The sequence below is a fragment of the Suncus etruscus genome, chromosome 3 (genome assembly GCF_024139225.1).
Source record: "Suncus etruscus isolate mSunEtr1 chromosome 3, mSunEtr1.pri.cur, whole genome shotgun sequence".
In the NCBI taxonomy this organism is placed as follows: Eukaryota; Metazoa; Chordata; class Mammalia; order Eulipotyphla; family Soricidae; genus Suncus; species Suncus etruscus.
The window spans coordinates 120,945,183-120,960,409 of NC_064850.1; the positions used below are offsets into that span (position 1 = coordinate 120,945,183).

General features: G+C 46.9%; 1 protein-coding gene and 1 pseudogene across 4 annotated transcripts in view; one reads left to right on the plus strand and one right to left on the minus strand.

Moving 5' to 3' along the window:
• ELF2 (E74 like ETS transcription factor 2) overlaps positions 1-15,227 on the plus strand; it is a 58,493-nt gene that overhangs the window by 17,643 nt on the left and 25,623 nt on the right. For all 4 annotated transcript variants that reach the window (XM_049770060.1, XM_049770063.1, XM_049770059.1 and 1 more), the window contains one exon: positions 1,192-1,357. In XM_049770060.1, the coding sequence (XP_049626017.1) occupies positions 1,192-1,357 (166 nt within the window). The remainder of the gene's footprint in view (positions 1-1,191; positions 1,358-15,227) is intronic.
• On the minus strand, positions 10,579-10,682 carry LOC126005426 (uncharacterized; annotated as a pseudogene).

A 15,227-nucleotide genomic window follows, 5' to 3' on the forward strand; every position in this document is an offset into this window, starting at 1 on the left:
AGGGTGACTGCTGAACACCGTTGGGTTGTGGCTCCCCCACAAAACCAAGCAAAAGAAACACAAGAAATTCCATTATACGAGCAAAGCTCATGAATGTATAAAAACCAAACCATGGGAATTTTGTAGCTGCTCAAACATTTAGGGGCTAAGAAGGTCACCAGACAGCTGTGACGCGATGTGGGGACACTGGAAGGGGGCCAGCCAGCTGCCTGGACCCTGCCCTGCACCTGTTCCCTGCTCTCAGGCCTGGAGCCTGGACTTTCTTTCTCTTTTGGGATTGGTGTAGGGGCAGGTGGTTGTATAGTGCATTTGCCCTGTGGGGTGTGGGGGGCTGAACTAATGCTGGCTGTGTACGAGGTGCCCTCCTGGTTAGTGTATTGTCTCTCTGGTCCCTGGAGTTCACTTTCCAATAGCAGAATGTTCTATGAAATATTGAACATGTGTATAAAAACGATCCAACTGGGGGTGCCAGAGTGATAGCACAGTGGTAGAGTACTTTGTTTGCCTTGCACACAGTGGTAGGGTGTGGCCAACCCAGGACAGACCCGGGTTCGATTCCCAGCATCCTCCGAGCTTCCAGGAGCAATTTCTGAGTGCAGAGCTAGGAGTAACCCCTGAGTGCTTCTGAATGTGGCCCCAAAACAAAACAAAACAAAACAAAACAAAATGAAACAAAAAATCCAACTGGGCCTGGAGTGATAGTTCAGCAGGGAGGGTGTTTGCCTTGCACACTACCTACTGGGGTTCGATCCCTGGCATACCATATGGTCCCTAAGTCTGCCAAGGGTGATTCTTAGAGTGCAGACCCAGGAGTAACCTCTGATCACTGCTGGGTGTGGACCAAAACCAGAATAAAACAAAAAGATCAAACTTTACTGCGGCTTTATATTATTATTTATCACTATCACATTATTATTGTTGCCATGTCCAGTTATGCTCAGGACTTATTCCTCGCTCTGTACTCAGGAATTACTCCTGGTGGGCTCTGTGAACCATAGGGGATGGGACCCAGCTCTGTGGCATGCTAGGCCAGCGACCTGCCCACACTGCTGGCCCTGCACAGCTCTGAACTCGATCCCTGCTTTGCTCTGTCCTGAACACACACACACACATGTACACAGATGTAGACACGACTCTGGAGCCTGCTCAAGTGTCCTGGGTGACGCCACCTCCCCTTTGCTCTCGTATCAGGATGGGGAGAAGGTTCCTGAGTACCCTGCGGTGATTGTGGAACCCGTCCCGAGTGCCCGGCTGGAGCAGGGCTACGCGGCACAGGTGCTGGTGTATGACGGCGACACATACCTGCTGCAGGATGTGGCCGAGGAACAGGAGGTGGAGACGGAGAACGCGGAGCCGGGTAAGTGCCTCCCCGCCCGTGACTAGTGCCCCTTTTCCTGCATACAGGTGTTTCCCTTGCTGTTCTTTGTGCTGCCCGGAGTTTCTTTTCAGGGTCCGAATAATGTCATTTTCATAATTTGGTCGTTATGAGTATTGCCTCCTGATTTTTTATGCAGAAATCAGGTTAGTCTAAGTTAGTTTACAGTGTTGGGGCCGGAGTGAGAGCACAGAAGGGAGGACGTTTGCCTGTGGCTGACCCAGGTTCAATTCCCAGCATCCTATAGGCTGGGTTTCCTGAGCCTGCCAGAAGTGATTCTTGAGTGCAGAGCCAGGAGTAACCCCTGAGCGCTGGTGGGTGTGGCCTCAAAACAAAAGGAAAAAACCCCAGGAAAATGTGATATTCCTATTCTGCATGGGAGCAGAGACTCCTTTTACTCGGGAGCCTCTGGGTTGCATCCATCACTGGCATTTTCTTGCTCAGCTTCTGCACATGTTGTTGTCCTAGCCTGTGTGGTGAGAGATGATTGTGTATTTAGTGGGGCATAGGATGTGCAATTCTCGAAGGAACTTTTTTTTGCATGATCTTTATTTATTTGAATGTGCCTTTTATTTATTTAGTTTTTGGCTTTTGGGTTACATCCGGTGACACTCAGGGATTGATTATTCCTGGCTATATGCTAAGAAATCTCTCCTGGCTTGGGGGGCCATATGGGACACGGGGAATTGAACCGCGATTCATCCTAGGCTGGCACACACAAGGCAGACGCCTTATGGCTTGCGCCACTGCTCCAGCCCCTGCCCTTTTTTTTTTTTTGGTTTTTGGGCCACACCCGGCAGTGCTCAGGGGTTACTCCTGGCTGTCTGTTCGGAAATAGCTCCTGGCAGGCTTGGGGGACCATATGGGACACCGGGATTCGAACCAACCACCTTTGGTCCTGGATCGGCTGCCTGCAAAGCAAATGCTGCTGTGCTATCTCTCCGGGCCCTGCCCTTTTTTTTTTTAATGATCAAAGGAGTCTTTTTATTTTCCCCATCAATTATTCAAAAAGTGGAGTTTTGGGCCTGAGAGATAGCATGGAGGTAGGGTGTTTGCCTTGCATGCAGAAGGATGCTGGTTTGAATCCTGGTGTCCCAAATGGTCCCCCGAGCCTGCCAGGAGCAATTTCTGAGCATAAAGCCAGTAGTAACCCCCTGAGCGCTGCCGGGTGTGACTCAAACCCCCCCAAAGTGGAGTCTTTTACCAGAAGTCTTATTTTGTGATCATAGCTGTAAAAATTTGCCTCTCGCTATCACAGCTGTAATTAGTCAACATTCCAAGCTCCTCAGATTATTTCTGGGAATGTAGTTGTGAATGTCTTGTGAGTGTATCTGACAGAAAAGACAGTATTGGGCTGTCTGATGCTCCCAGAGTCAGAGCTGGGGCTTTTCCCAGGGCATCACCCATGCCCTACTCAGGGACAGACACCCTGCTGGCATGTCACAGGCGCATGGAGAAGCCTTCTGGCATGTTTTGTGGAGCTGGCGGGAAAAAATATGGTGTTGGTGCAAAAGCATTAGCACAGTGGGGTGGGCATTTGCTTTGCTTGTGGCCTACCTGGGTTTTTTTTTTTTGTTTGTTTTTTGTTTTTTGTTTTTTTGGGCCACACCCGTTTGATGCTCAGGGGTTACTCCTGGTTAAGCGCTCAGAAATTGCCCCTGGTTTGGGGGGACCATATGGGACACCGGTGGGTAGAACCGAGGTCCTTCCTTGGCTAGCGCTTGCAAGGCAGGCACCTTACTTCTAGCGCCACCTCGCCGGCCCCGCCAACCTAGGTTTGATCTCTGAAATCCCATAGGGTACCCTGAGCCTGCCAGGAGTGATTCTGAGTGCAGAGCCAGGAGCAACCCCTGAGCGCCACTCCATAGTGACCCCCAAACAACACAACACAACAAAAAAATCATAAAAATGCTGCCTTCCCATTGCCAAGTACTCAGAGACAGATTGACTTGGTTTGAGCAAAGTGGGTCAGATGTGGTTCTGCCGTATTGCCACTGTCCTGGGTAGTGCAGCCTGTAGTATGGGGACAGGGACCGAGCAGGTGCAGGGAGGACTGAGCCCTGTCCCCAGAGTCGTGACAGTGCCCAAAGGCAGGTGGCCAAGAGGGATTTGACCTGGAGGGATTTTCTTTCTGAGAAGAGTAGCTCCAACAGATCAGGCTTTGTGCAGGAGGATGATGGTATGTTTAAATAGCTGTTGCGGAAAACTTGTGGCTTGCAGGAAGGTGGGACAGCTTAAGGTGCATGTGAGTGTCTGAAGGTGTTTTGATGGAGAAAATAAGGAAGGGACCTGGGTTCGATTATTAGCACCCCATATGGTCCCTCAAACCTAGCAGGATTGATTCCTGAGTTTAAGTTAGGAGTAAGCCCAAGGTATTGCTGGGTGAGGTCCCAAAAACTCCTGCCTCCAATTTTTTTTTTTTTTAAACAAGAATAAGGAGTAAGTCATGAGCACTCCTCAATGAAACCCAACAACCAAATAAATTTCAGATGGGGTTGGATCACATCTGGCACTTCTCAGGGACTCCTCCTGGTGCAGTGCCCAAGAGCGACCCCTTGTGGTGCTGGGGGTCATACATGGTTTTGAGATGGAAACCAGAGCCTGAGATTGGCTCCATGCCAGGAGAGTGCTTTAACCCTAAACCTTAAATCTTTTTTTCTGGCCCCTCGGATGCCTGCCTGCCTTTCGTTTTCTTTCTTTCTTTCTTTCTTTCTTTCTTTCTTTCTTTCTCTATTTCTTTCTTTCTTTTTCTTTCTTTCTTTCTTTCTTTCTTTCTTTCTTTCTTTCTTTCTTTCTTTCTTTCTTCTTTTTCTTTCTTTCTTTCTTCTTTTTCTTTCTTTCTTCTCTCTTTCTTTCATCTTTCTTTCTTTCTTCCTCTCCTCTCTTCTTTCTTTCTTTCTTTCTCTTTCTTTCTTTCCTCTTTTTTTTTTTTTTGTTTTGTGTTTTTGTTTTTTTTTTTTTTTGGTTTTTGGGCCACACCCGTTTGACGCTCAGGGGTTACTCCTGGCTATGTGCTCAGAAATTGCCCCTGGCTTGGGGGACCATATGGGACGCCGGGGGATCGAACCGCGGTCCTTCCTTGGCTAGCGCTTGCAAGGCAGACACCTTACCTCCAGCGCCACCTACCCGGCCCCTTTCTTTCCTCTTTCTTTCTCTTTCTTTCTTCTCTCCTCTCTTTCTTCTCTCCTTCCTTCCTTCCTTCCTCCTTCCTTCCTTCCTTCCTTCCTCCTTCCTTCCTCCTTCCTTCCTTCCTTCCTTCCTTCCTTCCTTCCTTCCTTCCTCCTTCCTTCCTTCCTTCCTCCTTCCTTCCTTCCTTCCTTCCGGTATTTGAGCCATACCTGGCCATTCTTAGGGCTTATTCTTTTCCATGAGCATATGAATCACTCTTGGCGTTGCTTGGGAGGACTACCTGGGGTACCAGGGATGGCACCAGGGTCAGCCTCCTGCAAAGCAAGCGCTTCAGCCACTATATTAGCTCTCTGGCCCTCAGCTACTTTTTTGTTTCTTTGTTTTGTTTTTGGGTCACATCTGGTAGTGCTGAGGGGTTTCTCCTGATTCTGCTTTTAGGAATTACAACTGGCAGTGTTGAGGGGGCCATATGGGATACGGAGATCAGAAAATCCCTAACATAAATACCTAATTTCCAAAATGCTCTTCTTCAGATCAACACTCCTATTTCCAGACCTCCCTGCTTTCCTGACAGTCACTGCTGGGGTCACTCTCAAGCACAGAGCCAGGAACAGTCCCCAGAGCAATAGCACAGCAGACACATGGGACCAACCTGGGCTTCATCCCCAGCACAGAGGAGTGATTCTTGCACACAGATACCACAAGGCCTCCTGAGCCTGCCTGGAGTGATTCCAGAATGTAAACCCAAGAGTAAGCCCCAAGTACTTCTGGGTGTGACCCTTAAACAAACAAAAAAGAATGATTTATGTAAAAATCTAAAATACTCTTTTTATTAGTGTTAAATATTGAATACTTGGGGATTTTTAAACTACGAATAGGTAGTCATTCAGAAAAATGTAAATATTCTTTCAAAGACAAAATTGAAGCACTTACATTGATTCCGTCAGTCTCATGCTCGTGCCTTAAACTCGTGTCTCAGTTTTGTTTCTTTGCCTGTGTTCTCCCAGCTTGATGCTCAAGGCCACTCAGCCTGGAAGGGCGCTGGTCTCCTCCAGCTGGGCCTGTGAGTTGGCTCTCTGGCACTAGGATTGGTTTTATTTGTCTTTAGTTTTTTATTTGTTTGTTTGTTTGTTTTTGGGTCACACCTGGCAGCGCTCAGGGATTACTCCTGGCTCTGTGCTCAGAAATCACTCCTGGTTCAGGGGACCATAGAGGATGCCAGGAATTGAACCGGGGTTCGTCCTGGGTTGGCTGCGTGCAAGGCAAACGCCTTACTGCTGTGCTATCACTCCAGTCCCAGTTTTAGTTTTGTCCCACACTTAGCTCTGCATTCAGGGATTACTTCTGGTGAGGTTTGGGGGGACCATTTGGGGTGCCAGGGATTGAATTCAGGCCAATGGCCTGCAGGTCATGTGCTCCACCTACTGTCCTGTTTCTCTAGCCAAGATTATTTTTGTTTTGTTTTGTTTTGTTTTGGGGTCATACTTGGCAGTGCTCAGGGCTTACTCCTGGCTCTACACTTAGCAATTACTCCTGGAAGGCTCAGAGGATCATATGGGATGCCCGGGATTGAGATCATCTGCCCACCAGCAAGACAAACGCCCTCCCCACTGTGCTAATAATTCTCTAGGCCCCTGGCCAATATATTTTTTAAGAGCAATACATGCTCATTGGAAAATTGGAAAGATTGCAAAAAGTAAAGGGTGAAAGTAATCCATTGGTTTATCAATGACAAAATAAAAATGACTTATTTTCACACATTAATTATGTGTTAAAATGCACATTTTAAGCACAATTAGGTGCTATTATATGTGATGCTAATTTGTTATCAAGAAATCTTTCTTAACAAAGTGAGATTGAAAGTGGTTTGATTAAAAAAAAAAAGTGGTTTGTTAGTTTCCTGCTTCCCTTTACCCATCCCTCATCATTGGGAACAAAATCTTTCCACTCAGGGCGGGAAAACTCAGGTCAGGTTTTATTAGCAAAATCCTGCATGCTCACTGATGTTGGTGCTTCATATTGTGTGTGTGTGTGTGTTTGTGTGTATGTGTTTGTGTGTTTGTGTGTATGTGTGTCCTTGCAAGGCCTGGGGGTGTCCTCTGTGTTTGTGGGGTTGTGCAGGACCAGTATTTTAACTTTAGAGGGGAAATTGGACTCCTGGTATTCTTTTTTTTCATACTGAGGACCTTCTCCTGGCTCTGCACTTAGGGATCACACTTGGTGGTGCTCAGGAGACCATAGGAGATTCCAGGAATGGAACCTGGTGTCAGCTGCATGCAAGGCAAGCGCACTGTACTTGTTCTCTGGCCTAAGTCCTGATATTTTTTTGTAACAAATCAAGTGTCTGTTGATTGTGTGACAAAGTAATCATGGATCATAACCGAATTCTGAGGATTTTGTGTAGAAGTCAGTCATTGTTGAAGCCTGTGGGAGAGAGGTAAAGAGGATAAAGGAAAGGGAGAGGAAGAGGAAGAGAAAGAGAAAGAGGAAGGAGAGGGATAAAAAAGGAAGGCTACCTGGGAAGGCAGAGAGAGGCAGAGGTTGGGATATACCCATCTTGGAACCACAGGTCTGGGATCTGGAGATGAGGCGTGAAAAGAAAGACATTTATTTCCAACAATTATAAAACCACTGAAAATAATGGAGGAATTTCCAAAATTAAACTAAGCTTGACGGATATAACAAGATGAAAATGCAGGGGAAAACCTGTGCATGTGTTAGTTAAGACAGAATATAAGGGGCTGGAGAGATAGCATGGAGGTAAGGCGTTTGCCTTACGGTGGTTTGAATCCCGGCATCCTACATGGTCCCCTGTGCCTGCCAGGGGCGATTTCTGAGCACAGAGCCAGGAGTAACCCCTGAGTGCTGCTGGGTGTGGACCCCCCCCCCCAAAAAAAAAGACAGAATATAAGCCCCAAGCATGAAGAAATCTTTCACATAACCAAGTTGGAGTCTGCTGTTTTTTATTTTATGAAGGGTGTCTCTCAAGTGATGGTCAGGGCCTGGGGCCACCCTGCTGGGGATTTGGAGTCTTAAGTGGAGCCTGGAATCCTAGGCAGGTGCTCCAAGTTGCTGAGCCCTTTCCTTGGCCTATTTCTCCGCTGTTTTCATTAATCACAAAAGCAAAATTCAATGAAAAATATATTCAGTCAGAAAAAAAATCCTTTATAACCAATGGAAACTAGTGGAATGAAGTAGAATTTAGCTAAGGTGGAAATATTTCATTGTAATGATGACTTTAAACCATTAAAAAAGGGGCTGGAGAGATAGTACAGCAGTAGGGTGTTTGCCTTGCATGTGGCTGATCTGAGACAGACCCAGGTTCAATCCCCTGCATCCCATATGGTTCCCCAACCCTGCCAGCAATGATTCTGAGCACAGAGCCAGGAGTAATCCTTGAGCCCCGACGGGTGTGGCCCAAAACCAAACCCGAAACACAAAAGGAAGACATGAAAATAGAAACATCAGAAAGTTACATACATCTACAAATCTAACCTTTAAATACCATATTTTCTGGTATATAAGACTGGGCATATAAGAAGACCCCCTACTTTTTCTGTTAAAATATAGGGATTGGGGGGCCAGAGAGATAGCATGGAGGTAGGGCATTTGCCTTGCATGCAGAAGGATGGTGGTTCAAATCTTGGCATCCCATATGGTTCCCCGAGCCTGTCAGGAGTGATTTCTGAGCATAGAGCCAGGAGTAATCCCTGAGCACTGCTGGGTGTGACACCCCCCCCCCCCAATATAGGGTTTGGGCTATATTCGCCATATAAGACTACCTCTGTTTTAATGCACACCAAATGGAAATTAAAAAATGTAAGAGAAAAAGAGTAGAACCCTCAAAGGTTGACAGTATATGTTTAATAAAGTTAGACTTTGGAGTGCCAACAATCATTTTACATTTGTCATTTGTAGCGAGTGATTTTTTTAATTGCGATCTACATTGAGAGCAGGGAGAGGGGTTGGCAGCGCTGGCTGGGGTGCAGTGATTAATAGGACAGCTAGAGGGAGACGAGGGCGACAGAGCGCCACCTCTGTGTCCCATAAAAACTAAACAGAGGACTGAGTACTGGAAAAATGTATACCAGCGGCTGGATGAGATGCGGTGCTCAGTAACTCAGCTCCGCTGTGTGCTCTGAAAGATGAATCAGGACAAGCAGAGGATTGAGTGATGTTGCCTGGCAGCTGGATGGGATGTGGCGGTAAGAGGGGGGCTGATCACTCGTCCCTGAAGCTGAAGTAAGTTTCAGCATGCCTTATACCAGCATATAAGATGACCCCCCGACTTTTCTTTTTTTTTTTTTTTTGTTTTTGGGCCACACCCGGCGGTGCTCAAAGGTTACTCCTGGCTGTCTGCTCAGAAATAGCTCCTGGCAGGCACAGGGGACCATATGGGACACCGGGATTCGAACCAACCACTTTTGGTCCTGGATCGGCTGCTTGCAAGGCAAACGCCGCTGTGTTATCTCTCCGGGCCCGACCCCCGACTTTTAAGAAGTTTTTCATAGGTTAAAAAGTCGTCTTATATGCCAGAAAATACTGTCTCCTTAACTGAAACTCCTTTTCGGAAAAGAAACAACAACAAAAATTTTTTTTTTTTTTTTTTGTTTTGTTTTGTTTTGTTTTTTGGGCCACACCCGGCGGTGCTCAGGGGTTACTCCTGGCTGTCTGCTCAGAAATAGCTCCTGGCAGGCACGGGGGAACCATATGGGACACCGGGATTCGAACCAACCACCTTTGGTCCTGGATCGGCTGCTTGCAAGGCAAACACCGCTGTGCTATCTCTCCGGGCCCAACAACAAAAATTTTTTTGCGCTCAGAGCGCTCCTGGAAGTTGCCAGCACCCTATCCCTACCTCAACACACCAGAGGCTACCATCTCCTCATTATTGCCCTATAGGGTCGGGGTCACTGTATCTGCTTGCTTTGGAAACCACTAATATAAAGCTAAAGCTGTCAGAATTGGCAGAAGTGGATCTGACTGCCAAATAGGCCTTTTTACCTCTTCCAAGAAGGAAAAACCAAGCTGAGATAGATGTCATTAAAAATGGCTCAAAGAACTGAACTATATAAGTAACAAGTCCCAGAAGAAAGATCTAAATATTATACCTTTCAAAATAGACTGCTCAGGGTTTAGTCCTGGCTTTGTGCTTGGAGATCATTCCTGGTGGGGCTTAGGGGCCACACAGGGTGCTGGACATCAAATCCTGGTCAGCTGTGTGTTAGGCAAGTGTCCCATCTACTGTACTCTGGTCCTTGTTGTCTCCCACCCCCCACCTCAAGTTATATACTGAATTTTCATTTTTGTTTGTTTGATTTTTTTGGGCCACATCCGTCAGTGTCTCTGCACTCAGGAGTTATTTCTGGCTGTACTCCGTGGATCATATGGGATGACAGGGATCGAATCTGGGTTGATCATGTGCAACTACCTTCCCTGCTGTGCTATCACTCTGACCCTTTGGTTGTCAATTTTATTGGGGGGGGGTCCCACCCAGTGGCGGCGCTCGGGTTACTCCTGGCTCTGTGCTTAGGGATTATTCCTGGCAGGCTCAGGGGACCATATGAGTTGCCAGGAATTGAACCGAGGTCCATCTGGGTTGGCGGCATGCAAGGCAGATGCCCTACTGCTGTGCTGTCTCTCCAGCCCCATGGCTGTCAATTTTAACTGTGTAGTAGATTGTAGTGGAATTTTCATGTTCAACAGAGTAGCACATGCAAAATCTACCATCATGCTGAAATGCACTAAATTAGAAATGGATAGTGAAAAGATAACAGACATACCTACCTAGGACCAGGGAGATTGCTCAGGTGTGAGTTTCTTGCCTTGAACACAGCTGGTCTGAGACCAGCTCAGATGCTGGTCTGAGCCATGGCACTGCTTAGGGTCTCCAGAGCCCTGCCAAGAGTGATCTCTGAGTGTAGAACCAGGGGTAAGTAAGTCCTGATCATCGCTGGGTGTGGACACTCCTCTCCCTGCCCCCCATAGTACATGACCATATTGTCAAATAAAAAAAAAAAAACAACTGGTGGATGGAAATAAAAATTGGTAAAAAAAATTATTGTACCCAAATAAGAAAGTATTGCTTATAAAAATTAAATGTCTTTTGAACTGAGAAATTTTAAACTGATAAGAACAGCTACTACACTTGATCTTAGCCAAAAGGCTGAGAAGCGATGCACTGAGAAATTTTATAGCTATAATGTGTTTGTTAAAGAGAAGTAAGAGGGGGGCCGGGCGGTGGCGCTGGAGGTAAGGTGCCTGCCTTACCTGCGCTAGCCTAGGAGACGGACCGCGGTTCGATCCCCCGGCGTCCCATATGGTCCCCCAAGCCAGGAGCGACTTCTGAGCGCATAGCCAGGAGTAACCCCTGAGCGTCACCGGGTGGGGCCCAAAAACCAAAAAAAAAAAAAAAAAAAAAAAAGAGAAGTAAGAGGAACTGGAGAGGGAGTTTAGGTAGGGGTGAAGGCAGTTGCCTTGCACAATGGCTGGTCCTGCTCCATCCTTGGAATCATATATGGTCCCAGAGCACTGCCAGGAGTAGGCCCTAAGCACTGCTGGATGTGGTCCCCAAATCGAGAAACAGGAAAATAAGAAAGAACGTCCCAAGATATGTCAACTCCAAATCCATGGACCCCTATTGGGGTGTGTGGTGCTGAGGGTTGAACCCAGCACCTTCTGCATGCATGGAAACTACATGCTCGATCTTTCATTATAGCCACATCTTTGGCCCCTTATCTTGGAAGGTTAATAAAGGATCAGGAGATAGATCTAAGCTAGATAGAAGAAAGGACATAATAAAGATACAATGGGTAGTAATGAACTCGAAATAAAATGATTATGAACAGAACTATGAAGTTAATAAAGAATGAACATGCTGGGCCAGAGCGATAGCACAGAGGTAAGGCATTTGCCTTGCACGTGGCCAACACAGGACAGACCCCAGTTCGATTCCTGACATCCCATATGGTCCCCTGAGCCTGCCAGGAGTGATTTCTGAGTGCAGAGCCAGGAGTAACCCCTGGGTGCCTCTAGGTGTGACCCCCAAACCAAAACCAAACAAAAGAATGAACGTGCTGTAAAGACAGATCAAGAAAAAAAAACAAAAATGGCTAGAGTGATAGTACAGCATACAAGGTTTGCTTTACACAGCAGACCTGGGTTCAGTCCCTGGTATCCCATAAGGTCCCTTGAGCCTGCCAGCAGTGATTTCTGAGTGCAGAATCAGGAGTAACTCCTGAGTGCTGCTGCACGTGGCTCAAAAACAAAACCAAACAAAAGATAGTATGTTTGGTATGGACAGAGTGTAGATGGGAAGAGCCTTCCATGCTTGGCTTGGTGCTGAGGGATTTGAAAGCCAGTGAACATGTTGAAAACTACTTGAGTTTTGATAGGTTCAAGAAGAAACAGGAAACCCAGGCTCCTGACCCTTCAGTGTAACCTTTTCCTTGCCTTTCTTTGCCTTTCTTGTTCTTCCCTGCACCCAGCAGGGTTGGCCCCTTTCTGTTTCTTGATTCTTAATGTGCTGCCCTCACTCAAATACAACTGAGCAGACTCAGTTTGTTGCTAAAATTTCAAGGGCTCAATGATTGCCTTCTTTTACCAACCATCACAGAACACTCTGAGAAAGGGGAACTTGCCAACCCACTGGATGAAGCTGGATAACTTGAACCTTGACAGCACCTGTGTGTTAGCTGGAGGGGCCCGTTGGAGAGCCTCATGTGTATGTGTGTATGTGTGTGTGCACGCGTGCCCAGAGCATTAACCTAACATGTACCCCTGACCCTCGAAAAAAAGCAGAAATTTTATTTGCTCGGTTTTTATTTTTGGGCCACACCTGGCCATGCTCTTCGCTCAGGAATCACTTTTGGTGGTGCTTGGGGGGGGTCCATATGGGATGACAGGGATTGAACCCAGGCCGCCATGTGCAATGCAAGGTCCCTCCTTGCTGTGCTAGTGCTTGCTGCAGTCTCCTCATGTATTACATTGAGCCCTCTTCTCTTTTTTTTTTTTTTTTTTTTTTTTGATTTTTGGGCCACACCCCGCTGTGCTCAGGGGTTACTCCTGGCCTGTCTGCTCAGAAAATAGCTCCTGGCAGGCACGGGGGACCATATGGGACACCGGGTTTCGAACCAACCACCTTTGGTCCTGGATCGGCTGCTTGCAAGGCAAACACCGCTGTGCTATCTCTCCGGGCCCGAGCCCTCTTCTCTTACATCAAACCCTCTCCTTAAAGCCTGACGTCGAACCCTCCTCATGTAGGGCAAGGCCAGCTTTGAAGCCCCCAAGTTTTGCCAGGTCCTGCTAGTCCTTTCTGAGACGTGTCCTCCTGTTTGCAGTGCTGGTGTGAATCAAATCTGCTTCCCACCATTACTACTCATTACTACCTTCTGACAGGTGTCGGCAGCATTTGGCTTTTCTGTCTCGGAGAGCAGACACCCATCCCTCTTGACACCAGCTTCCTCTGCAGAAATAACCCACCTTGTCCCAGATTGGCTTGAATCAGGATCAGGAATTTCTTTTCCTGAGCATTCTATGGAGCTGGATGGGGCTCCCTCCACTGACCAGGGGGTGAGGAGGAACCTGCCTGTCAGGAGGAGAAGGCATGGGCATGTCTGCTCTGTCTGCCCCCTGTCCCAGTCCTCAGTCTAGTTTTGTGTCTGAGGATGCTGGGCAAGAAGTTGGACGCATGCAGCAGGAAAGATGCCAGCTGGCACTCCTGTTTGCTTCTAACCTTGCAGGGAGAATGTTGCCCTTTCAACGTAAGGCTTCCACTTATTGTCAGTTATGGTGTGAAGAATGTGCCCCGTTAAGGAATGCCAGCCCTCCCCTTCTGTTAGTGGGTGGTGCTTGGCATGAGACACAGCCGCTGTCAGATGTATGTGGACATGTGATTTGAGGATAGTTTGGGAAGGATCTTCCCTGAGTTGCATGGCACAATGTCCACATAGCAGCCTGATCCGGCTTTGGGATCTAGATCTCTTGTCTTTCTCAAAGTCAACTTTGTGAGCTTTGTGTGCTTATCATTTAGTTTCCTCATCTGTTTTATACAACAGCTTTAGTAAGAGAACAGTTAATTTGGGAGCTGGAGAGACAGTACAAGGGTTGAGGTGCTGGCTTGCCTTGCAGGTGTCTGATCCTGTGCGATCCCTAGTACCCTATTTGGTCCCCTAAACTCCATCAGGAATGATTCCCTGAGCATTGAGCTAGGTAGGAATGGCCTCTGAGCACCATCAGGTATGTCCCAAAATCTTTTTAAAAATTAATTTTCAAGTGTGATAATATTTGCCTGCAAAAAAGACAGCCTGGACTTTATGGAGAGGGAGGGAAACATTTCTCTGCTTACTTACTATTATTTCTGTATTTAGTGTCTTTATACTGTTCATCCAACTTTATAGTTGTCATATTTATTTTTTCCTGTTGTTTCTGTGATTATCATTCTTTTGCATTTTTTTTTCTCTCGGACTCAGCGACTTTATTTAACGGGGAAGACAGCACCCTTCCTACCCTCTCTCGGAGGTGTCTTAGGCGCGGGCAGTCCAAACATCCTACAGCCCGAGAGCACTTTTACATTTTTTTTTCCTTGATAATTTTCCCCCAAGGTCTTTTAGTTTGTTGTTATTATTTTATTTCAAAATCACCTTTTGGTTTTGTTATTTTCTGTTAACATTTTTTCCTCAATATACTTTTTGCTATTCTCTATTGCTTCCTCCTTCTGGATAATACTGTATTACTCTTTCCATGTCAGAGTCAAGTGCTTAGATTGTTTACTTTCTTTTTTTTTTTTGGTTTTTGGGTCACACCCGGCGGTGCTCAGAGGCCATTCCTACCTAGCTCAATGCTCAGGGAATCATTCCTGATGGAGTTTAGGGGACCAAATAGGGTACTAGGGATCGCACAGGATCAGACACCTGCAAGGCTGTCTGCTCAGAAATAGCTCCTGGGGCCCCGGAGAGATAGCACAGTGGCGTTGCCTTGCAAGCAGCCAATCCAGGACCAAAGGTGGTTGGTTCGAATCCCGGTGTCCCATATGGTCCCCCATGCCTGGGGACCATATTTTGACACGTGTCATAGAATATTATTATATTTTCTTTTCTTCTTCATTTTTTTTCTTTTTTGTTTTGGTTTTTTTGGTCACACTGGGCCCTCCTGGCTCTATGCTCAGAAATTGCACCTGGCAGGCTCGGGGACCACATGGGATGCCGGGATTCGAACCACCATCCTTCTGCATGCAAGGCAAACACCCTGCCTCCATGCTATCTCTCTGGCCCCTGTAATTCATTTCTAATTATTTTCTAGTTCTTACCATTTAATTTTTACTCGAGAAAACTACTTAACGTACCCTGTCCTGGAAAGCTGTTTAAGTAGCCCATCCTAGAGAGCTCTACAGGGAGGTGCAGGGAGGCAGCTGGGGAGGGGGTGCTGCTGCCTAGCCTGTGTACCCCCATCCCCACAACAGGCTGGGAAACCCTCTCACCAAAGGTAAAGGAAAGCCAGTAGGACAGAATTTGCTTCTTTAAATTATTTTTTTTTATTATGGCACCATGATTTATCAGGCTACTCAAGGTTGAGTCTGAGACGTGTGATGCCACATCACCGATCCCCGTCCCAGTGAGGAGGATTTGATTTCATAGGCGTGTTGAGAGGGACAATGGGGAAAAACAGGGTCCAGGCATGCAGCAGCATGGCCCTTTTGCTGACTGTACACAGCAATGCAACCAAT